General features: G+C 42.1%; 1 protein-coding gene across 1 annotated transcript in view; it reads left to right on the top strand.

Annotated features, from left to right (window-relative positions):
• B3GAT2 (beta-1,3-glucuronyltransferase 2 (glucuronosyltransferase S)) overlaps positions 1-26,234 on the top strand; it is a 100,988-nt gene that overhangs the window by 68,162 nt on the left and 6,592 nt on the right. The window contains exon 2 of the mRNA XM_006899386.1: positions 10,474-10,618. Within this exon, the coding sequence (XP_006899448.1) occupies positions 10,474-10,618 (145 nt within the window). The remainder of the gene's footprint in view (positions 1-10,473; positions 10,619-26,234) is intronic.

Raw genomic sequence — 26,234 nt, 5'->3', positions numbered from 1 at the left:
ACAGTTGGTTTAATTACTATTGGAAAATGCTTGTCATTCCTCTATAGTATCTGGTCCCCACTGGACCCTCATCATTTCCTTCACCTGCTCCCCCCACCGACCAAACTGTGCAGCTCTGCAACTACATCCTGGCCCATCCTCACCCTTCTGCCCCCAACCCTCACCTCCTTGTACCCCCAATATGTTTTTCCCAATAAAAAAAGATATTAATAAAAAAAAAGAAGCAGATGCAGGGAGAAAAGAACAGTCCTTATGTTAATTTGTAAGTTTCTTTCAATCAAAATCTACCTGTCGGGTTACATTACTATAGTTTCTGTGTTGGGAAATAACAGGAAATGTTGACGAACAATGAAACTGGAAGAGCCCCTCAGGTCTAGGTGACCCTCTGCCCAGTCCCTTCATCATTTGTGTTGTGTTCCCTTTGTATTTTACTGCATTGTGTCCTGTTGGGTTTGGAATATATTTTTTGTTGCTGATGCTTTTACTAACTGTTAGATTTGAGTTTTGTTTGTTAGGATAGATAATATCACATTCTTTAGTGTAGACTTACTTTGTGGCCTTCAGAAGATATAATCTTTCTATACAGTAGCTCTGTTTAGCAGCCATTTTTCTCCATGCTGTCCATTTGTTATGATCTACACAATTGTATGCCTTTGTCTAGTCAATAAAACAAGTGGAGAAAGGGGGAGGGGGACGGGAAATAACCAGTTTTCATTAATATAGTTTTAGAATAAAAACAAGATCTCAACTTATGTGAAATATTCAAGGCATATCATCAAGGAAGTTGAAAGTATTGTGTAATTGTTTCACTCTCAGGGCATTCTAGTGATCGCCTATATGAGAGTTTCCGAAGTGTCCCTGATAGTTCACTGTTAGCCATCTGTCAGTTGTTGTGAAGTGCTGTCAAACTGACTACAACTCATAGCAACCGTGTGGATAATAAATCCGAACTCTGCCTTATCCTGGGTAATCCTGACATGCTCTAGTCCACTGTTAGGGTCACTGTGTCAGTCCATCTCATTGAGGATCACCCCTCTGTTGCAAACCCTCCACCTTTCCAAGCATGATGTCGTTATCCAAGGCCTAGGCCCTCCTGATATCACGCATGAAGAATGAGAGAGTTTCACTGTCTTTGCCTCTAGGGTACAGCTGAGCTACAAGATGCAGCTCAAAGCTACAGAAGAGTTCTATGGGTCACCAGACATGGGTGCACTGTAGTTACCTGCCTCACCTGTGTTGCAAGAGACAGAAGATGTAATAAGCCAGTACTCCCTATGTGGTGGGAAGGGTTCAAAGTGGCTTCCTTATCCATTAACTTACTTTGCTATGTGGATGGGTGGGAATATGCAAATAGGATGTGCTAGCCTGTTGAAAAGGAGCTTGGCTAGTCTCACCAATCTACAAGGGCTAGTCTCACTATTAAATGGAATAGATCTAGTTGCAGAATTGGAGAGTCTCATGACAGGCAAAAGAAAAGCAAGACATGCAGTGGATGCCCTACAGGGACAGAGATATTTGCACCTGCTAGACTTAAAGCAGCTGCAGCAGTGACTGAAACAGAGGGTCAGAGACCCAACATGACACAGATCTGACCTTGGGACTGCTACACACACCCCACCACCACCACCCCCTCCCACACCCACCCTGTAGAACCAGAACTAAGGGTCTTTGCCCAAGTTTACTGGAGAACTAAGGGGTGGGGAGGAGCCATAATTAACAGGACTGAGAGCCCTGTAACCCTGGCCACAAGACTTCAGCCTGAGGTGTGTCTGCAGGCACATTTTAGAAGCTGTCCTGATCATGCTGCTGCTAACCTAAATTACAACCTTTGACCTCCCCAGTGTGGTTCTATGTGGTCTGTAAGCTATTGCATTGGATTTTTGACCCAGTAAAACAGTAAAGTTGGTGTTGGGATGAGTAGAAAGAAGTATGGGAGTATGGGGCACATGTCTGACCTTATGAGAATTGGATTTGTGGTGTTGATGTCTTTAATGGGTTCCTTTTGTAAAGTTGGTAAAGTCAGATGTGGCTGTCCCTACATAGCCCTTGCTCTTTTAACACTCTTTCTGGAATAGTTCATAGAGGTTTTTAGTTTAGAGGATGTGGAACATTTATGAAATGTATCATGTGTATCCTTTGTAACCACTGAATCTATCTATTACTCTGGTGGTGAATTCGGATGTTATTTATTTTATTTATTTTTATTTATTTTTTTATGCTATTTAAAATCCTGACCGTTTACTTGAAAGCAGAATAGGGAGGGGGAAAGATAAGAGTTTGAACTTGCGATTGAATAAATAAAAGAGGTGTCAGACCTGGTTGCAGTATTGTGACAGCTATAACTATGTACATTGCTCCCTCTGTATCTTACTATCTGGTCCTTTATTCTGTAGTTGTATATTAGAATTTACACCAAGCAGCCGAGGCAGCACTGCTCTGTAACTATATTTAAGATGTGTGTGATTGAGTTTAAAATGTAACAAAGGTTTTGAATATTGACATTCCCTTATTGTGGACACTGGGGTATAATTCTGATGACTCCTTCATAAGTTGATTCTGATGTAAATTGAATACATTTTTTAAAAAGTTTTCATTCTTATATCTTTGGGGATTGATGTGAAAATGATAACATCCACAAATAATTCACTTCAACATTGTACATAATACATATTATTAGCAGTAAGACGTAAAAAGAAAAAAGAAAAAGGATAGTCCTCAGGGCAGCGCATAGTAACTCATGGATATCTTAAATCAGGGATTTTGTATGCTAAGATTTTAATTGTATGAAAGTGCTTTTACTTTTAATAGTAACAATCATTATGAGTTCTTCCCCCTCACGGGGAAGAAGGTAGCTACAAAGGAATCCTTAAAGAGCATAGATTGAGTGAAAAGGACACAGAACAAAGCCTAGATCCCAGGGGTGAAATGAAGATGTTCTGTAAATAGCTGTGCTATTTTCCTTTGAAATGTCTGGCACACTCTGTATAGGATAGTGGTCGTGTTAGGAGGGGCTGTGCATCTGATTCTGTGATGAATCAGTTCTCATTGAATCGCAGAGCAGTACATATATGGCAAAAAGATCTTTAAAATTTCTAAACTAAGTGACAAATCTTTTTAGTTAGCATACTTGGAAACATAATCCTACCAAATCATCGGATTCAAAGAATAAACGCCTCATCTCCCTCGACACTCAGCCCCCTGTATAAAAGGAAATTTGGATAAATGTTATCTCTGAACTAATCACAGAGATCTGAGGTATTTTAAGCAAATCAGTAGTTGGAAAACGTGGTCTTGGTAACAGAAATGAGGTTGGAGATAGAATGTTAGAATTTTCTATCATCAGTGATTTATTCATTGCAAATATCTTTTATAAGAAACTCAAATGATGGCTGTACACAGGGGCCTCACCTGATGGTGTACACAGGGATCAGATTGGTTATATCTGTAGAAAGAATCGTAGGAGAAGCTCAGTATTGTCTGTGAAAACTAGGCCAGGTGCTTAGTGTGGAACAGACCAGCAAGTACTCATATGCAAGTTCAAACTGAAGCTAAAGAAAATTAAATCACAAGAACTAAAATTTTACTTTGACTCTATCCCACCTGAATTTAAAAGCCATCTCAAAACAGATTTGAGACCTTGAACACTATTGAATGAAGACCAGATGAGCTGTGGGAGGATATCAAGAATATCATCCATGAAGAATGCAATAAAGGTCATTACAAAGACAGAGGAGGAAGAAAAGGCCAAGATGGATGTTAGAAGTAACTCTGAATATTGCACTAGAACACTCAGAAGCCAAAGCAAAGGGAAGAAAAAAGGAAGTTAAGGAGCTGAAAAGAAATTTCAAAGGACAGTTCAGCAAGACGAAGCAAATTATTATAAGGAAGTGTGATTTAGTCGATTGTCTTCGCAGTTACTTGCTGTGTTTCAGAGAGCTGGACAGTAAGTAAGGATGATAGAAGAAGAAATGCCTTTGAATAGAGGGTGAATCCTTGGATTCAGAATCCTAGGATTCTGAAGCTCCATCTCATATGCTTTGGGAAGGTCACCAGGTGGGCCCAGTCCTTGCAGAGGGACATCATGCTTGGAAAGGTGGAGGTATAGCAAAGGAGAGGAAGACCCTGGATTAGATGGATTGACACAGTAACCGGCGTCTTGGAGGTAGGTGTGTTGACAATAGTCAGACTGGCTCAGGATAGGGTAGGGCTTAAAGCTATAGTGTATAGAAGTTGTTATGAGTCAATGCAATTGACTCAACAGCACATAACAACAGTAATGAGGCATTGGTCGCTCAGCAGTAGAATTTCCTCTTTCTGTGTGAGAGATCCAGGTTCAAGTCCCAACCAAAACACCTAATGTGTCTCAACCTATCTGTTGATGGGGGCTTGCATGTAGCTATGATTCTGAACAGATTCAGTGGAAGTTCAAGACTAAGATGAACTAGGAGGAAAGGCCTGGAGACCTACTTCTGAAAATCAACAAAACCCCTATGAGTCACAACTGTCCTAGCCTATTGTCCATGGGATGGTTGTGGGTCACAGGAGGTGACTTGACAGTTGCTATCTGCAACAATGACCACAAGAGAAACCCATATTTGGGGGCAAAGTTAAGAAAACTAGTTAGGTATAACAAAACGCCTTGAAGAAATGAGAGGCCCAACCATAATCTCAGGGAACATTGAGGTCAGTTGGCATAACTCCTACTCCCTTTGTGACTAGAAACTTTGGGGGGGGGATCTTTGGGTTGTTGGGGTTTTGTTTTGTGTTTTGTTGTTGTTGTTGTGTGTGTGTGTGTGTGTGTGGTCAAATAGGATCTGACTGGTACAGGAGGAAATTGCCCCTCTCCTTCTCCAGCAGAGCATCTGGTGGATTTGAACCGTATACCTCTGTGATTGTAGTGCAGCTTCTCACCGCTAGAAAGTGGGGTTTTTAAAGCTGGTAAACAAACATCTAAGGTGTAACTATCGGCTGCTCCCCATTGAGGAAAAAGAAGAGGTGGAAAAAAAAATATTTATGGAAGCAATCCAAAGGACCAATGAGGAACATAGACCCCAGCTTCCACCGCCCTTCAACCAGAAAAACTAACCAGTGCCCAGCTCCCATGCCATCATCTCTGAAGGGGACCTAGTAGAAGATCTCTGATTGAGTAGGAGAGTTATACTGCTCACCAACAGGCAGTCCCTCCACTGCTGGGGAATCCACCACAGTTCCACTGGAGAAAGATGGACAGTCTCCTCCTGTGCTATATACAGCCTAAGAGTTGGTTTCTATTCAGAAGCAATGAGGTTTTTTCAGATTGTTGTTGTTGTTATGTGCCTCATAGCTACCCTATGTACAAGAGTTCTAAACACCATTCTATCCTGTGCCAACCTAGCCATCACAAACGCACTCATTACTACCAATCCAGTCACAGAATCGATCCATCTCATCAAAGGTCTTCCTCTCCTGCACCGTCCCTCCACTCTGCCAAACATGATGTCCCCTCTCCAAGGATCAGTCCCTCCTTGCAACATGCCCAAAGCATGTCAGATGAAGCTTCAGAATCCTTGACTCCAAGGAGCATTTTGCTTCACCTTCTCCAGGACAAACGTGTTTGTTCCAGCAGTCCATGGTATATTCAACACTCTTCTCCAGCACCACAGCTCAAAGGCATCAATTCTCTTTCTACCATTCCTATTCACTGTCCAACTCTCTGATGCATAGCACTTAATTGCGAAGACTATCGCCTGACGTCATTGCTTTTCAGTACCCTTGAGAGGTCCTTCACAGCTGACTTTCCCAATGCAATTCGTCTATTGATTTCCTGGCTCCTGTTACAAAGAGTGTTGACTGTGGAACCAAGTAAACGGAAACTGTTAACTATCTCAATGTTTTCACCATCCATACTGATGCTGCCAGTTGGCCCAGTGAGAGAGAGGGTGAAAAATGTAGACCACCAGCTGACGGTACACACACACATACTCATACAAAACCCACAATCAAGTGTTCTGGGATTCCCATTCTTCTCAATGTCAGCCACAAGTTGTTATGATCCACACAGTCAAATGCCTTTGCATAGTCAATAAAGCACAAATAGACATTCTTCTGGTATTCCTTACTTTCAGCCAGGATCCATCTGACATCAACAGTAATATCCCTGGTGCCACAGCCTCTTCTAAATCCCGCTTAAACTACTGGCAGTTCTCTATCTATGTACTGTTCTAGCTGGATTTGAATGATCTCCAGCAATATTTTGCATGCATGTGATATTAATGATGTTGTTCTGTATTTTCCACATTCAGTTGGATCACCTTTCTTGGGAATGGGAACAAATACAGACCTCTTCCAATCTGTTGGCCAGATAGCTATCCTCCAAATTTCCTGGCATAGACTGGTGAGCACATCCAAGGCTGCACCTGTTAATTGAAACAAGTCAGTTGGTATCCCATCAATTCCTGGGGCCTTATTTTTACCAATGCCTTCAATGCAGCTTCTCCTTCCTCCATTATTACCATTGGCACCTGTTCATATAGTACTTCCTGATATTTTCAGTATCAGTCAGTTCTTTCTTGTACAGTGATTCTGCATATTCCCTTCATCTTCTTTTGATACTTTCCAGGTTGTTCAATAGCATTTTTCAATATTGTGACACGAGGCTAAAGTTTGTTTTTCATTTATCTGAGAAATGCAGAGCAAGTTCCTCCCTTCTTATTCTCCAATTTCAGCTCTCTGCACATTCCATTATAATACTTTGTTTTGTCCTCCAGAGCTACCTTGTGACATTTCAGTTCAGCTTTTCCTTCAGCATGTTTTCCCTTTTTTTTTTTTTTTTTGGCTTCTTGATACTCCAGTGCAAGTTTTAGAGTCTCTTCTGACATCCATTTCTTTAAAAAAACTTATTATTTTTATGTGTATACCATCAAATTGGATCTGACTGGTACAGGAGGAGATTGTCTCTTATTCTCCAGCAGAGCATCTGTTGGATTAGAACTGACATCCATTTTGATTTTTTCTTTCTCCTCTCTTTTTGTAATGACCTTTTGTTTCTTCATAGATATCCTTGGTATCATCCCATAACTCTTCTAGTCTTTGAAGAGTGGTGTTAAATGACCCAAACCTATTACTGAGATGATCTTAAAATTCAGATGGAATTGATTTAAGATCATATCTTGGTTTCTATGTACTTTCTTTGGCCTCAATTTGAACTTGAATATGAGTAATTGATGATATTATCTACAATCTTCCCCTGGCCTTGTTTGGACTTCCAATACTGAGCTTTTTTCAAAGATTTCTTCCACAAATGTAGTCAGTCTGATTTCTATGCAACTTGTCAGATGAGATCCATGTATAAAGTCATTGTTTGTGTCTTTTAAAAAAATATTTTTACAGTAAATCATTGTAAATACAAAATTAAGTTATTCTGTTTCCAGCCTCATTTCTGTCACCAAGCTCATATTTCCCAACTACTATTACTTCTCCAGTGTTTCCTACTTTTGCATGCCAGTCACCAATTATCATTAACACATTTTGCTTGGCTACAGATAGAGGAGTGTACTTTTAAATAATAGTTTTACTAACTGGTCTTTCTTGTATTCATATGTATATTATCCTATCACTGACAACACTATTTCAGGATAGAACTTGAAATTGGCTTTTTTTTAATTATGAATGTACCATCATTGTTTTTCTGTTTTTTCTTTCCCTGTATGGTATACCATATGATTATCTGATTCATAGTGGTCAAAGCTGATCCATCTCATCTCACTAATGCCTACAATGTCTATATTCATGTGTTCTATTTTGTTTTTAACAATTTCCAGTTTTTCAGCATTAAAGGTACATACATTCTGTGTTCTGGTTATTAAACAATGTTTGTTATTATTTTCCTTGATTTCAGTTACTCTCAATCTGGACTCTACCACTACTCTACTCTAACTATCCTAATTCCTTTAGTGTTTATAGGGTTTTCAAAGGCCTGTGATTTAGGAAGTAGATGGCTCATCCTGCTTCCTACTCTGTCTTAATCAAGAAGTTCCTGATAGGTAACCCTTTATGGCATTTGACACACCAGTGGCACAGCTTTCAGTATCACAGCAACTCCATTTGATCTAAGTACAGCAAACTGACAGACAAATGCTGTACCATTTAAAACAATGTTCTCCCCAAACACAACACCACATTCTGATTGATTTAAACAAAAGCCTTCTCACCCACAACTCATTATTAACGAAATCCAAATGACCTATCAACTTATACTTGATTGTTAATAAAATAAAAAACACCCAACAGTTTATACCTGACTTTCAAGTGAAGCACAACAACCTACCCTCCAGAATCCAACTCCTCTAAGCTGGGGACTCTCAAGCAGAACTTAATCGATTTTTAAATACAAAAGCCCACCCATGAGGTCCTGATTGCTTAAACAAGAGGCTTCCAGCTCATACCTGATTAATAAAATAAAAATGGCCAATCAGCTTACACCTCATTGTTAATGAAATAAAAAACACCCAAATAGTTTACACCCAACTTTCAATAAATTATTACCTAGAGCCCTACTATATTCTGTGGACAAAATCTTACACATCTTTCCTGGTTCTGCTTAATTGAAAAGTCTGCCATCAAACATACTTAGAAGCTTTACTGTTGTTGGTGGTTTTTTTTTTAGTTGTTGTTGTTGTTGGGTTTTTTTCTTTGTTGGCGTTTTTAGATGCTTACAGTTTTACTCTTGGCACAAGATTCTTCATGCACAGTGGAATGAAATGTTGACCATTTCTGCACCATCCCTGTGACCAGTTAATTAATGGATCATTATGGTCCATTGGGTTTTCATTGGTAGATTTCTAGCAGTAGATTGCCAGGCCTTTCTTCCTTGTCCTTAATCTAGAAATGTCACTGTCAGGTTGCTGGCAGCTTAACAGCAACACACTGATGGGGGTAAGCATGACGGAGTTAACACCACTCTGGGAGAGGATCAGAGAGTCAATCCAACTCAATTTTATTGAGGTCTGCAGTGCACTGCTATACAAACATGTGAACAGGAAGACAGGATAGGGTGGGCTTATAGACATGGGACATGCGGATTGGTTAGGAGAACCTCAGCCTTGTGCGAACTACTCTCAGCTCACGGCAGCCATCTTCCCAGGTGGCGAGCTTTCTCAAGCTGGAACAGCCAAACACAGGGGAGCTTTCTCTACCCCGTATCCAAGGCCATTGGGAGGCTTACATTTATCTGGAGCTTAGGTGATCTGTCCTGGCTGGAGGCCTTCCCTTTCTCCCCAACATTCCGCAACATAGAAACTCCACTGAAGCCTTTTCAGCACCATAGCAATACACAGGCCTCTGCTGGTGGACAGTTGTTGGTTGCACATGAGGTGCATTGATAGGGAATCATGCCTGAGCCTCACCCATGGAAGACTAGTGGCCCTGAAGTTGGCTCATGGTAACCTTCACTGGCACTTTGATGGCCAAACCTTGGACCTGGTGTGGAGTGCATCTGCCTCAGGAAGGATGACTTCTAGTTTGCACAAAGGTGCCATGTGAGCTAGTTGTTAGCCCTGGTCACCACAGGGCCTTAAAGAAGATCACAGTGTAGTTTTCCTTAAAAACTCTATCTGGTGTTAGCACGCTTTCTTGTGAGCATGTTCTCTTTAAAGAAATTCAATAAATAACTTTCAGTAGAGGGTTGGATTTAACCAGGTTTTCAAGGCACTACAGTGTGTGCCAACAAGAGGACTGGCTACTTAGTCTGCCCGTATGAAGTGTTTTCCTCTCTAGTTTGATTCAATTGTCCTTGAAAGGCGGGAGGATTTAGTGAACATTTTTCTTTCTGTCACTCTGGAGGATGGCTGGTGCCTGCTCTGTAGCTGGATCCCGTTATTAATGTCCCCAGTCAAGCGTTCTGCACATCTGCAGCAATAAAAAACTTCAGAGGAAGCAGACTCCTGTGGCCCCTCCAAGTGAAGTGTGTGCTGTAACCAAGCAATAAAGTTTCCAAAAGGAGGAAAAGACCTCACTTCAGAAGTTAGAAAATATTGTTTAAAAGCTCCAAATTTGAAGCAAACAGAAAATATTTGACAGGCATAACGTACTTCAAATAAGCAATGCTCAGGTGTCGATACCCACTTTATTTCTCTGAAGCCTTGAGCACTGCCTGAACTTGGGAGTGAGCACGTAGCCGAACAGTGACAAAGTACAGTAGCTAGGTTCTGTTGAAAAGTGTCTGAGTTTGGCATACTCCCTTAGACACACACACACACACACTCACTCTCTCTCTCTCTCCCTCTCCTCCTACCCCCCTCTCTCCCTACCCCTCTCTCTCTCTTCCTACCCCCACCCTCCCTCCCTCCATATTTCCCCCCTCCCCCTCCCTCCTCCCCAGCACCACCTACCACCCCCACCCTCACCCCCACCGCTAGGTGGATCTCATTTTTTCCCTCCTTCCTAAGTTCTTTTCCCCGAGGAAATCCAATGCACATCTCTTTTCTTTTTCCACAGATGCGAACGACACGCAAAGTCTCAGTCTGGCCAGTGGGCCTGGTTGGGGGACGACGCTACGAACGGCCATTGGTGGAAAATGGTAAGGTTGTTGGCTGGTACACTGGCTGGAGAGCTGACAGGCCTTTTGCCATCGACATGGCAGGTGAGTGTGAATGGAGACCTTTGACCTACCTGAACATCCTTTATGCTAGTGGACAAGCACTTTAGAAAATCCTGGACCATCTCACATTCAGCTAACAATATTATATGTGAATCTTGAAGACAGAGTCTCGTTAAGTCAAGTAGAAGTTTATTTTTTTAATAATTGGAAAAATGGTTATTCCATTTCATTTTGTCACCTGTCTTGTACAGCTACCCTTCCATCCTACAGTGTTCATGGACTGAATTGGGCTTTGAGATCCAGTGGTGAAAAATATGCCTTGCCCTTTTGGGTAGTACCTTTTGGTACCTCTCTAGATGACCAGTTAAAATATATTCCATATTTATTGATAAAATGTAATAGTATATAAAATAGGCTAATGATTTTAATACTTACACATATAATCTTAAATTATTATTTGATACACTTAACTGCTGATATATAAAATTGGATTGCTGGTATTTCAAACATTTATTACGTTTTCTAAAAATTGTTATTTTCTAACCAAGCTGTGGAATTGAATAGGACTAGCAGGAGACCCAGAGTTCTAAAATGCTACTTTATCATAAAGTGACTCATTTTCTGTAGGTTATATAAAATGATGACTGTGATAACTGCAGAAGAATGGAGTTTGAGACATGAGGCTTGGGGGGGGGAAAATCACTGCCATCTCTAACCTAGAAGATGCAGGCATAACGGCTTCAAAATTGGTCTCATCAATCTTCACTTCTGAAGCACAGACGCACAGTTCTGTCTGTCTGTCACCCTGTGGTTAGCCAATCTTTTGTGTGTATTTCCTGACTGTAGTTAAAGCATCCATGCTCAGAATTCTGATGGAAAGAAAGCTGCCTTCCTAACTGAGCTCAGCATTTTATTCTGACACTGTATTTTATTCTGTACTGTAGATTTAAGGGAGCAAGATTGTGAAGATGTCTAGGAGTAGGATGCTAGGGAAAAACCATTGTTGATACTATGGCAGGTCTGTCTCCCCACATCATAGAGATAGAGAACCCGTTATTTTCAGTCAACATTTAGCAAGTATTTTGAGTGCTGGCTTTGTGGGCACGTCTCATGGTGTCTGAACTTGAGGGCAGGCTAAATCTCTTCCTTTTCTCTGGCCATCCTCTTATAGGCTGCCTTTTCTGCTTGCTGACTCTCCCAGTCTCCATCCTTTGTTGTGAAAAACTTACTTTGTTCTCACAGCCCCAACTTGAGCTTCTCAGCTGAAGCTGTTACCCTGACCTTTGAAGCAAGAGCAGAGAGATAAGTTGACTGTGCTTGGAAGATCATAGGATTCTTAGAAGAGTCCTTGCCTTCAACAAATCTGAGTTTATGACTGAACATGTAAGGCTGAACATCGCATGTCTGTCTTGGAGGAACTGCAAAGTACTCCTTAGAGGCAATAATAGCAAAACTTCATCTTGTATTTTGGGCATGTTGTCAGGAGGGATCAGTCCTTGCTAAAAGACAGCATGCTTGGAAAGGTGGGGAGGGTCAGGAAAGAAGAAGACCCTCAACAAGGTGGATTGACACAGTGACTGCAACCGTGGGTATAAGCATATCCCTTATTGTATGCAGGATGTAGCACAGAGCCAGGTTCAGATCTGTTGTTCACCGGGCTGCTATGAACTGTAGTCAACTTGATGGCACTTAACACGAAAATGAAAAATAACATCTTTTGCAAATAAAATCTCTGGTTGATCCATGAGTGTTACTCTGACCAGAAAGCATAGAGAGCAAAAAGACAAGCTCTCAAAGTTCTCTGTGATTTAGTTTGTTCATGTACAGAATGAAGCCATTGAAGGAGAAAATGCCAAAGTCATTCATGTATCCTGTTTTTCCCCAAGCATCCCACCATGGAAAATTGACACAAAAGCAGCCCAGGTCTTTGGACTTTTTAAGTGAGGACTTGTGACAAGGTTCTTTCTCAAAAACTTGTTTCCAGTAGAACAAAGGAAGAGAGAAAATCCTATCCATGAAGAGGTTGAAGAGGTTCCATTTTGGCTAGGCAGTGATTATAAGTGTAAAAATGTACAAGGTGGCCTGGTCAGGAAGTGATGGGTGGAAAATTACTTCAGAAGTCCCTTCTCACACTAAAATTGGGTGCTTTCTGACAAGTTCTGATCTAAGACTTCAGGTTTCTGTAGGTGGTCTGCCTATTTATAGTTTTCTTTCTGTTGACATTTAGAGTCTCCAGAAATTGTGCCTTATCACTGTCTTTCCAGTGGGCAGTAATTTCTAGTTTCTGGAGACTTAAAGGCCCCTGTTTTGGTTTTTTTCCCAAGATATTTGTTTCTCAAGAACTGAATCTTTTCCCCTTCCTATGAAATTCCTATGAAACATGGGATATAGAGGGTAGAGAGAGAACAATCTGGAGAGTGGTTAGTGACATTTTACATTTACCAGGTTTCACAGTAAGGATCATCTGATTATATTAATGGACATTGCTGTTATGTACCTGTGAGTCAGAACTGACTCATAACTGACTCTCCAGCAGGTTTTCAGGGGCAGTAGGTCACACAGGAGAACACTGTCCATCTTTCTCCTGCAACCAGGCCCCAAATTGCTTCTTCTACTGTTCTTCATCCTCAACATTCATGTAAGGTTTTTCTGAAAAACCTGATAAGAGTCTCCTTTATTTTCATTTTGATTGTGATTTTAATGAAAGTTTACAAAAGGTTGGGTTTCATTTGTTCATTGATTCATGTTGTCCTCTCTCCCCTCCATTTCCCACCCCCCAGTTCATTTTATAATGCACTTCTTGTACCAGGTTGTGTCATACATATAATGCCCGATCATACATTCCTTTCAGACAGTCCTTTCCTTCATCTGTTCCAGTACAGTGTTCATTATCTATCCACTCTTTTCCTGTTCTCCCCTCCCACTCTTCTGTGTCACTCTTTCTTGATAACAGTGGTCTTATGCATTATCTGTCCATTTGTCGCTGAGGCATTTCACTCAGATTAATGTCCTCCAGACTCACCCATGTTATGTGGTGCTTTACTAGTTGTTTTTCAGTGCTGTATAATACTCCACTGTGTGAATGTACCATAGTTTTTCTATCCAGTTTATTGTTAAGGACGTTTTTGAGAGTAGGAGAATGAAAAAAATTATTTTAAAGAGAATTTTCTCTTCTTCTCACTTTAAGTTCTTCTCGTGTAGGGTGGCTTTTGGTGGGGATGTTGGTAGGGAGATGTCACAAAGAATCAGGAAGAAATTCTAGTTCTCTCACATTGGTGTTGACTCATTGAGACCTGTCATCAGGCTTCTGAGGCTGTAAACCTTCATGGGAAGACACTGGTTGTTTGAACTGTTGACCTTTTGGTTAGTGGCCTATGAGTTATGCTCTATGCCACCAGGGCTCCTTTCCATGGAAGGTCAGGAGAATTTGAAGTTTTGAGAGAGAAGGGCTAAGTTATTAGTTATTTCATTCAGAAATGGTGAGCAAATAGAGGGATGGAGTCAGGACTCCAGATGTTTCCTTCAGGCAAACAGGAGTACCTCTGGTTCCTACATAAGGTGAGATAAGGAAGGAGACTAAGAAATGGGAACCAACGTTGTTTGAGGCATGGAAATCTGTCAGAGGTCAGTGGAGATCAAGGTGGGAAGTTGACTCAATTCTACCAACATTTATTGGAGTTAGGTCTGCATTAAACTTGTAGAGACTAATGCTTGCCCTCAACTAATTTTTTTTTTTTTTTGGTGATGTTAGATATGTGTTTTGAGGGTTTTTTTATTATTAACTTTTATTAATTTTAATGAACATTTATAGAGATTTTGGGTTTTCATCCATTCATTATTGCACTATTTTCTCTACCCTCCTCCCCAGTTTGTTCTTCTTCCCTCCCCCTGAAAGTCTGTTTTAATTGTCCAGTTGCCACAGTGCTTGTCAAAGCCAGTTCTGATTAATCTCCTTTGTCAGTGTGTCTTTTGCCATTCCCTATCACTCCTCCCTGAGAGAGACTTCACCCTGATTCATAAGGAAAAGGGGATGGCGTATTCTCTTAGCTACTTCCTGCTGGAAAGGGACGCTATGGGTTTCAGGTCAACTCATTTTTTATGTAACAGAGAATGGGTATGGTAATACCCAGATATCACTGCATATATAACTATGTTGCGAGAGTTACATGGTGGCTTAATCGATAAGAACATGTGCTGCCAACCCCAAAGGCAGGTGGTTCAAATCCATCCACTGTACTGCGGAGGAAGATGAAGTCTCTGAAAACCTGCTAGAGGGTCAGCTGTGAGTCAGTCTTGACTCAACAGCGATGAGGCCGAGAGCTATTTGAGGAACAAGTGAAATGTTCTGGGTTATCATTTAAAGAGAAAATAGCTTTGGTTAGAAGAGGTTGAGGAATGATGATCTCAGGAGAGCTAGCACTTGCGAGGCACCTTAAATGTGGGGCTCAGGTCAGGCTGAGTGAGGAGCAGGGCAGGACGTGTTCTGAAACAGTCTCCATGTGTGCACATGCACACATACACACACACACATAGAGCTTTTAGGACACAGACAAGCTCACTTTAGATTTTAGACTTGTTGTTGGGATGAGAAATTTGTCTTCAGTTCTGAGTCTTTGAAATTTTTTGATAAGGAGAATGATTTGACTAGAAGTATGCTTTCGGAGCAGAGTGGTGGCAGGTATGGTAAGGAGGTGACGGGGTCAGGGGGTAAACCCGAGGTCCATGCAGCCCTTGGGAAGGGCCAGCGAGGCCAGTGGAGGCAAGTCTGAGCTGAAAGGAAGTTTTAAATACAATTAGTAAAGACTTATGAAAATTTAACAAGCACTTGGGACTGTGCCCATAAATCAGTGGAGATTTAGATCTTTCATGCACATTTTTTGCTCTGTAGTTTGGTGGTAACAGATGTGTTAAATTTAACATTATTTTTAATTAGTGTAATTGATTGTACTGTCCTCTGAGTTGTCATGTGTACGCAGACAGTATGGCAGCCTTGATTAGAACATTCTGTGAACCAGCACACAACCAGTGTGAAAACAGGAATCTGAAAATTAGGAAAAACGTGTAGTATTACCTGGCTAAAGTTTCCAGGCTTTGGACCCATTGTGGGTGTTCCTGGGGCATCGTGACTCTTGGAGGGGCATGAGATGAGGAGGACCTCGTGTGTTCACTGCAGCCCACGTCAGTCCCCAGTCTACCCTCAGGCAGAAGGACTTGTTCAGGAATGCAAACCAGAGTCCTCAGTGCCTTGCTCAAAACCCTTCAGAGGCTTCCTCAGCTCTTGGGGTGACAATTCCTTACTGTCCTCATCACCCCGACTCCTGCCTCCCATCCTCACTCACTTCTATTGGCTCTGAGGAGTCACTACTATCTTTTTCATTTCCTCCAACACTTCTGGCCTTTGCCAATCTTCAGGTGTTAACTTTAAGGCCGCTTTCTCAAGGAAGCCTTTTTCTTATTATGTCTCCCCTGGGTGCTCTGGTGGCTTGGTGGTAAGGAGCTGCGCTGCCAATGCAAAAGTACACGGTTTGAATCCACCAGCTGCTCCGCAGCAGAAAGATGGGCAGTCTCTTCCCTTGTGATTTACAGCCTCTGAAAACCTGCTGGAGGGTAAGCCATGGTTCGATCCTTATTTGCAGGCACCCAGCAACAACTTAAGAGTGCAGGGAGTGATGTAGTCCAGAGGGGGTTGAGCTGCTAACCCAAAGGTGATGTTTCTCTGGCAGCTCGAATCCACCAGCTCCTGAGAGAGAGAGGTGGGCAGTCCTCAACCCCGTGCCACTTACAGCCTCTGACCCTCAGTGGAGGGTCAGCAGTGAGTTGGTTCTGTCTTAATGCAGTGAGATGAGATGATGAATACTTCTTCTACAATATGGAGTTTCTTGGTTGTGCACGCAATTACGAGGCTTATTTTCCAATCATAGGGCTACTGGTCCACTCAGAGGTACCTTGAAGGGAAGGCCTGATAGCTCCCATTCAAAACACCAGCCATTGGGAACCTTAAGGTTTGAAAGTTCTGTTCTGGCACACCTAGAGGAGTTGGACTTGACCTTGTGACTGGGCCTGCACACAGTGGCACTGCATTGTTCACTGTAGTAGGTGAGACTCCTCCGCCTCCCACCTTGATCAGAGGCGGCTTCCATGAGAGTCAGAGCCCCGACTGTCCATCCCCAGTCCTAGTCCCACGTGTACCTGGAGGTGGAGCTGAGAAACTGCCCCATTCTAGAGCTTCTGTCTTGCTGCCAGCTTACAAGGACAAAGCTTTTTGTCATTATTGTCATCGTAAGGGTTGGCAGGAGATGGCCGAGGATGATGCTGTGTGGGATTCAAGGTGGACCGCGGAAGCTCTCTTGCTGTGCCTTGTCTGTGAGGCAAGCAGGGCCTCTGTTGTCTTGATAGTTGCCAGCGGGGGTTATGCCTGGGTTCATATACTCTTTCTTGGTCGATAATACAATGCTAAAGTCCAGTACAGCGCAGACCAGACTATCACCAATGCCGAGGTGTAGTTAAAATGAATGACATTTACTCTGCTTAAATGAATATACATAGTGCAAGTGGACGGAATGGCCTTCTTTCCACTTGGGCAACATTTAAGTATGCTGTCTGTCATTTGTGTAGATTCTCCACGAGAGAGGTAAAGCCATCACATGTTCCCAGAGGTGTGGCTTGATGTGTCCTGTGGTGCCTTCTAGTGTGGGGTCTGAGGGCCACAGATGCTGTCCTAGGGTTGGTGCAGAGTGACTGTCACTGGGGTGATGCATGAGCTCTCTGGGAGAAGTCTGCAGCTGCAGGATGTGGGACCTGCCCTGAGTTTATGAGGCCAAAGCCGAGGGACAGAGCACCAGGGCAGCTGCATATCTCTTCCCATTTCCAGGGTGAGGTGTGTTCTGGAGACTTGGACACATTTAGTGGCCTCAGCTGCACTTTCTCCAAGACCCATCATTGTTGTTAATATGCCATTGAGTCGCCTGAGACTCATAGTGACCCATGTACAACAGCTCTGAAGCCTGTCCTGTCTTGAGCTGGTCTCACTGACTCAGACACATCTAACCGCATTGTCCCCGTTACTGTATTAATCCATCTCATTTGGGGTCTTCCTCTCCTGCACTGTCCCTCCACCCTTCTGAGCATGATGTCCTTCTCCAAGGTCTGGTCTCTCCTGGCCACATGCCCAAAGAATGTGAGACGGAGCTTCAAAATACTAGCCCCCAAGGAGAAACTTTGTTTCACCCTTTCTAAGACAGATCTATTTGTTTTCTTGACAGTCCATGATATGTTCAAGACATATATCCAGCACCACAACTCAAGGGCATTGATTCTTCTGTCATCCTTTGTAATTGTCCAGCTCTCTAATGCATAGCAAGTAATTGCGAAGACCATGGCCTGGATCAGACGCACCTTAGTTTCTAGACTAACATCGTTGCTTAGCATAATAAAGAATACCCATTCTCCAATGAAATTGTAATCCTAATTCAGGGATTGTTGTTGTTAAGCCCTCAAGTACAACTCATAGCCACCCTATGAACAATAGATCTCAACTCTGTTGTTATTAATGCCTCTTTCTTATTATCCTGTACACATTTGAGTCTCTTGCCACAGAAACTGTATCAGTTCATCTCACTGAGGGTTTGGGTTTTCCTCTCCTTCGCTGACCCTCAGCCTTTCCAAGCATGATGTTCATTTCCAAGAAACAGCCTCTCCTACCAGCATGTCTGAAATATGTGAGAAGCAGCTTCACCATCCTTGGCGTCAAGGAAAACTGCGGCTGCACTTTCTCCAAGACCCATCTGTCTGTTCTCTTGGCGGCTCATGGGATATTCCGAACTCGCCTCCAAAACTACAACTCAGATGCATCCTTTTTTTTCCCCTGTAGCCTTTATTTGTCATCAAGCTCTCAGATGCATAGCAAGTAATTGTAAAGACTATGGCTTAAATAAAGTGCATCTTAGTCTTAAACTAACAGCATTGCTCCTCAGTAATTTGGAGAGGTCCCTGACTATAGACTTTTCCAATGCAGTATGTCTCCTAATCTTCTGACTGCTAGTACCAAGGGACTGTGGATCCAAGCAGGATGAAATCCTTGACAATTACAATCTTTTTTTCTATTTACCGTGATGTTGCTGATAGGGCCAAAGGTGAGGATTTTGGGTTTTTTGGTTTTGTTTTGTTTATTCCTTGTTGTGTACCATTGAGTCAGATCCAGTTAGCACTGGAAGAGGTTGCCCCTCCTCCAGTGGAGCATTTGGTGGTTTCAAACCAAGCATCTTTGAGATGCAGTGTAGCTTCTCACCACCAGGCAACAGAGCTCCCAATTTCTGTTTTCTTGATTTTGAGAGGTAACCCAGACTAAAGTCTGTAGTCCTTGATTACATTCAGCAAGTATTTCGAGTCCTTCTCACTTTGGGCAAGCAAGGCTGTGTCTGTCATCTGCATAACACAAGGTGTTGATAAGCCTTCCTCCAATCCTGATGCCACACTCTTGTTCATAAAGTCCACTTTCTTGAATGATGTGCTCAGCATATCAATTGAATAAATTTGGAGAGAGGATACAGTCTTGATACACACTTTTCTCAATTTCAGACCATGTATTGTTCCCTTGCTCTGTTCAGACAACAACTTCTTGGTCTATATTTTATATAACCATAATTAATTGTTCTGGAATTCCCATTCTTCTCAAGGTTAGCCATATTTTGTTGTAATCCACACAGTAAAATGCCTTTCCATAATCAAAACACAGTCTGATAGTCTCCGCTTTCAGTCAGGATCAATTTGACATATGCAGTAATATCCCTGGTGCCACAGCGTCTTCTAAATCTTGATTGAACTTCTGGAAGTTCCTTGTAAATATATTGTTTTTGGATGATCTTCAGCAATATTTTTGCTTGCATTTGATAATAGTGCTTTTTTGGATCGTAATGCTATCATTTGATAATTTCCACATTCTGTTGGATTACTATTTATTGAGAGGGGCGGGGCAGTCATTTGGCCAGGTAACTGTCTTCCAGATTTTCTACACAGACTGATGAGCACGTTCAGGGTTGCATGTATTGGTTTGAACTTGTCAACTGGTATCCCATCTATTCCTGGGGCCTTATTTTTTTCCAATGCCTTCAGTGCAACTTGAACTTCTTCCTTCAACAACATTGAATTTTTAATATGCTGCTTCCTAAAATATTTCTGTACCATCCAGGTTTTTGCTATACTCCCTCCACCTTCCTTTGATGTTTCCCAGATCATTCAAGATTTTGCCCATAGCATCTCTCATTATTGCAACTCCAAGTTCTGTTTTCACCTCTTTCCGTTTGAGAAATGCCAAATGAGTTGTTCTTCTTTAATTCTCCAACTCTTGCTCTAGGCACATTCCATTATAATACTTTATTTTGTCTTCTCAAGTTACCCTTATGAAATCTTCCACTCATCTCATTTACTTCAGTATCCCTTTTTTTGTTTTGACTTCTTGCTGCTCTAATGCAATTAAAGGGTTAGAATTTAAACATTCTAGATGGAGGGGGGAAACAGATCAAACCATCACATTTTTCCAGAAGAAACTATGAAAAATGCATGAGAGACTCAAGAAGCAAAAACAGAGGGTGAAGTAAAAGAGCTGAACGGAATATTTCAAACAGCTCAAGAAGACAAAGCGATGTGCAGAGAGCTAGAGTCAGAATAAAAACAATAATTCACTCAGAATTTCTTGGGTTTTTTTTCAATTTTATTATTTTTTTTGTGGGTGTGTACCATCAAATCACATCTGACTGGTACAGGAGGAGACTGCCCCTCCTTCTCCAGCAGAGCATCTGGTGGATTTGAACCACGTACCTCTGGGATTGCAGTGTGGTTTCTTGCCACTAGGCTACCAAAGCTCCCTTCACTCAGCATTTCTTAGGTTAAAAAAGTGTGCTCTATTATACGTAGGATCTTCAAAGACCTATTAGTTTGGAAGTTGATGGCCAATCCTTCCTTGTTGTTGTTATGTGCCATCGAGTTGCTTGTGACTCATAGCGACCCTGTGTAAAAAAGCCCTAAACTCTACTCTATCCTGTACCAAGCTCACTGTTTCAACACACCTACTCCCATTACCCCAATCATGGAATCGATCCATCAAGGGTCTTCCTCTCTTGCACAGTCCCTTCACCCTCCCAAACATGATGTCCCTCTCCAAGGACTGGTCCCTCCTTGCAACATGCCCGAAGTATGTCAGACAAAGCTTCAGAATCCTTGACTTCAAGGAGGTTTCCGACTTCACCCTCTCCAGGACAAACCTGTTCTCCTAGCAGTCCAGGGTATATTCAACACTCTTCTCCAGCATCACAGATCAAAGGCCTCAATTCTCTATCATCCCTAGTCACTGTCCAACTCTCAGACACATAACATACAATTGCGAAGACTGTGGCCCAGATCAGGCACACCTTAATCCCCAGACTGACGTCATTCCTCCTCAGTACTTCAAGAGAGGTCTCTGACAGCAGACTTTCCCAATGTAGTTCGTCTTTTAATTTCCTGGCTACTAGTACCAAGAGTTTTGATTGTGGAACCAATCAAACTAGAACTGTGAATATCTTCACTATCCATAATGTTGCTGCCTATTGACCCAGTGGTGAGAATCTTTGTTTTCTTGAGCTTCAATTCCTATTAAAGGCTACAGTCCTTGACCTTTAGCAGCAAGCACTTCAGCTCCTCATCAGTTTCAGCAAGCAGGGTTGTGTCATCTGCATAATGCAGGTTGTTGATGAATCTTCCTCCAATCCTGAAGCCACATTCCTCCTCGTACAGCCCAGCATCCCGGATAATCTGTTCTACATACAGATTGAAAAGGTATGGATAGGACACATCCTTGGCAGACACCCTTCCCAATTTAGAGCCATGCAGTGTCTCCTTGCTCTGTTTGGACGAGTGCCTCTTGGTCCAAGTGTAGGTTTCGCATTAGCACAATCAAATGTTCCAGGATTCCCATTCTTCTCAGAGTCAGCCACAGTTTGTTGTGATCCAGAGAGTCAAATGCCTTTGTCTAGATTTGAATGCTCAACTTTAGAACAGTATCTAACAGACAGGCATTTTACAGATAGAGGAAAGACATTTCCCCATTATAGAGGTAACCAATAGCTTCAGTGTCGCCCTACCCCCACTACCCCCTTGGCATGTGTGTTCTGACCCTTTCCCTGCTCCACTACCATCCTCTTTCACTCCCGCCTACCCCATTCAGTACTTTCCTCACCCCAGCAAACCCTTAATATGATGACTTAGGTCTCAGTTCACGTCTGTGATGCCTAATGCCTGGTGCTGCTTCTGGTCTCTCAGGCTCCTGCCAGTCTTTTGAGCTTAAGAGGGTGTAAGTCCAAATTCCAAAACAGAATTCTTTTCAGCTTTGAGTTTTTTGTTGATACCATGTTTTCAGTAACTGGAGGCATACAGAAATCAAGGAGTTTGTGATTTCTTTTTTTTTTCGTTTATGAATAGAGGAGGTTCCCCCCATTTATATGAATTTCGGTAGAATTAAACGGGACACATCTTCCCCAAGTAGAATTTGTTGATCTTTTGAAACTCATTTCTTCAGATTTAGACATTTACAGAGGTCTCTTCCAGGTGGCTGTATATACTACACCTGTGCCAAGAAACATGACAGACTGAAAAATAAGGTTGTTACTATGTGCTATTGATTTGGAACTGCCTCAGCAGGTTTTCGGGGACTGCCCATTTTCCCCCCAAGGGGCAGATAGTAGCTTTGAACCATATGCAGTACATCTCCTTAACACTGGGCCACCAGTTTCCTAGCTACAACTGTTAGTAGGCAATATATGTGCCAAAAAGTCAGAGGAGGGTATAAGAGTATACAGACTCTTTCCTTTGGACTCATGAATTTCACCTTGTCTCTTCATTGGTGGTGTTGTGCTTATTATCACTCAATGAAAAATATGGTGGCCCTTGCTTTAGATATGCTGTTATGTGCCATCAAGTTGCCTATGACTCATAACAACCCTATGTACAACAGCTCTGAAGCCTGCCTGCCCTGAGCCAGTCTCACTGACTCCAACTCACCTAACCCCATTGCCCTATTTATCAGTCCATCTCCTCTGGGGTCTTACTCTCCTGTGCTGTCCTTCCACCCTTCTGAGCATGATGTTCTTCTCCAAGGACCAATCTCTCCTGGCCACATGCCCTAGATATGTTAGAAGGAGCTTCAAAATCCTAGCCTCCAAGGAGAAACTTGGTTTTACCCTCTCCAAGACAGACCTGTTTGTTTGGCAGTCCATGGTATTTTCAAGACTCTTCTCCAGCACCATAAGTCAAAGGTATCAATTCTTCTTCTGTTATCTTTAGTCCAGCTCTCTGATGCATAGCACCTAATTGTGAAGACCGTGGACTGGATCATGCTCACCTTAGTCTCTGGACTGACATCGTTGTTTCTCAGTACTCTGGAAAGGTTCCTGACAGAAGATTTACCGAATGCAATTCATCTTTTGATAAAATACCCTCAAATTGTAGTGACTGACCAAAAAAACCCTGTTTTTACTAGAGTTGTTGAAGAGCTATTGTTGTTGTTATGTGCCATTGAGTCGCTTGCGACTCATAGCGACCCTATGTACAACAGCCCCAAACTCCGCTCTGTCCTGTGCCAATCGCCCTGTCTCTGACACTCCCATCCCAATTATCCCAGTCACTGAATCAATCCACCTCATAGAGGGCCTTCCTCTCCTGCACTGTCCCTCCACCCTCCCAAGCATGATGTCCCTCTCCAAGGACTGGTCTCTCCTCACAACATGTCCAAAGTATGTTAGACGGAGCCTCAGAATCCTTGCCTCCAAGGAGCCACCCGGTTTAACCTTTTCTAGGACAAATCTGTTTGTTTTCCTAGCAGTCCATGGTATTCTCAATACTCTTCTCCAGCACCACAGCTCAAAGGCATCAATTCTCCTTCTATCCTCCTTGGTCATTGTCCAACTCTCTGATGCATAACAAGTGATTGCGAAGACCATGGCCTGTATCAGATGCACCTTAGTCTCCAGAGAGACATCGTTGCTCTTCAGTACTTTGGAGAGGTCCCTAACAGCAGACTTTCCCATGGCAAATGCGCCTTTTAATTTCCTGGCTGCTGGTGCCAAGACTGTTGACTATGGAGCCAAGCAAACTAAAGCTGTGTACAATCTCAATCTCTTCACCATCCATCCTGATGCTGCCAATTGGTCCAGTGGTGAGAATCTTTGTCTTCTTGACATTGAGCCTCAATCCATATTGTAGGCTGCAGTCCTTGACACTCTTCAGCAGGCACTTCAGGTCCTCTTCAGTTTCAGCAAGCAGGGTGTGTCATCCGCATAACGCAGACTGTTGATAAATCGTCCACCAATCTTGACCCCACATTTCTCCTCATAGAGCCCAGCCTCCCAGATAATCTGTTCTGCATATAGGTTGAAAAGGTATGGAGATAGGATGCATCCCTGGCGTACGCCCTTCCCAATTTTGAACCATGCAGTGTTTCTTGTTCTGTTCTGACGACTGCCTCCTGGTCCAAGTATAGGTTTCGCATTAGAACGATCAAGTGTTCTGGGATTCCCATTCTTCTCAGAGTCAGCCATAGTTTGTTATGATCTACACAGTCAAATGCCTTTGCATAGTCAATGAAACACAGATAGACATTCCTCTGGTATTCCCTGCTTTCAGCCAAGATCCATCTAACATCAGCTACAATATCCCTAGTACCACGACCCCTTCTAAACCCTGCCTGGACTTCTGGTAGTTCTCTGTTGATGTGTCCCAGCTAAATCTAAAAATATACAAGGATTTGTGCTTTCAAAAGAAAGTGCCACTAATATAATTTATATTTGCAAAGTGGTTGGTAAATTTGAGCTTGCCTTTAAGGCACAGAGTATGTTCAGAACCCCAGCTACATTGTGTAAATTAGTGGAGACACATAGGGTAATGTGTTTTATTTTTTTCTTTTGCTTGTGAGTAAGGATCGTTGTGTACTGTCCAGCTGGAAATGACCCTTAGCTTACCATCCAGGTTTTCATCAGATGTAATTACACAAGAGATTGCCCATCCTTCTCCCATACAGCAGAAGGATTGGCCATCCACTTCCGAAATAACTTTCTGAAAACCCTATGTACAATAGAATACACGGAGAATAACAGAAAGGGCAACTGAGGTGGTGCTTTCAAGTCAGTGACTGTGGTAATCGGGATGAGGGTATTTGAGACAGTGTGACTGGCTCAGGACAGAGTTTAGGGCTGTTGTACATTGGGTCACTATGAGTCGCAAGTGACTTGACAGCACATAACAATCTTAGGATTGCCAGCACAACTCCTTACCACTAGGTTCCATCAGAGATCCCTAAGTATGGGTAGATATTTGTCAATTTTACTGACATTTTTGTTTCTGTTTGAGTCCCACATAGTCCTCCGTCCATCAAAGCAATATTCCAAAGGATAAATACTACAAACTCACCCAAAAAATAATTTGAGGATTTAATTATTTAAATGTCGTCTTACACTTGCCTGGTTTTGTGTATTTCAAATCACTTTTGGAAAACATTTTGTGATCTGGGTGAAAATGTAGAGAATAGCTTCCCATAGAAAAGTGTAATTGATAACATTTGCATCCTAATCTCTCTTGCAGCCCCCTCACTGAAGCAGCCGCTTCTCACTTTCTCACTAGATTCTGTTTCCATTTGCCTTTCTTGCTTCCTCTTCCCTTCTTTTGGAACATTATCTCTGGGCAATTTTGCTCTCCAATAGTTGATTACTCTAAAGAACATATGTCATAGTTTTGGGGTTTTTTTTCTTATTCAGTAAGGCAACAAGTCCCTTATTTCTTCAGTGATTAGTGTTTTATTTAGACATATATTGTTGAGTTTCCAAGTATTTGGGAATTTCCCCAGATCTTTTTATTTGAAGGAGTTCTGCTGGTGTAGTCTGTAGAGTTGTGCTACCAACCTCTAAGTGGCACCTCTGGTGGTTCAAATCTGCCAGCAGCTATGATAAGGACAATTCTCCTGTGCTCACAGAGCAGCTGTGAGAGGGTTCTATCTCAATGGCAACAAGTTTATTTTTGTTTACTTATTCTGTGTGGGCAGAGAAGATATTTTGTACAATTGGAATCCTTTAGAATGTATTACTATTGTATTGTGGCCCATACTATGATCTATACTAATGTTCACATGCAGGTGAAAAGATTGTGTATACTGTAATTATTTTGGGTGGCACAGGTCAGGTAAAGTTGTTTCATGTTATTCACGTCTTAGTGATGTTATTTTCAGCCATATATTTTCATATTGTTTTTCCTTCTAACCTTTTTTTAATTGCTTCTCTGTATGTCTTGGTCTCTTTATTTTTAGAATTTCTGTTCATTCTCTTTTTAAGTTTGTTGTTGTTGTTGTTGATTGCCATCGAGTCGAGCATGACTCATAGTGACCCTATGAACAAAAAGTCAGTAGCCTTTCTGTAACTACTGACATTTATCAAAGTTCATAGTTTCCAGGGGCATGTTGTTTTGGAAGTGGATGCCACTCCTGCTTCCAACTTTTAAGTTTACTAGTTGTGGGAGGATGTCAAAGATATCATTCAGGAAGAGTGTAAGCGGTCATTACAAAGACAAGAGGAAGAAAAGACCAAAATGGATGTCAGAAGAAACTCTGAAGATTGCACTGGAACGTAGAGAAGCCAAAGCA

This window comes from Elephantulus edwardii, unplaced genomic scaffold (genome assembly GCF_000299155.1).
Source record: "Elephantulus edwardii isolate Elephantulus edwardi_28Jun2011 unplaced genomic scaffold, EleEdw1.0 scaffold00255, whole genome shotgun sequence".
Taxonomy (NCBI): domain Eukaryota; kingdom Metazoa; phylum Chordata; class Mammalia; order Macroscelidea; family Macroscelididae; genus Elephantulus; species Elephantulus edwardii.
This window is presented reverse-complemented; position numbering and strand designations above follow the sequence as displayed.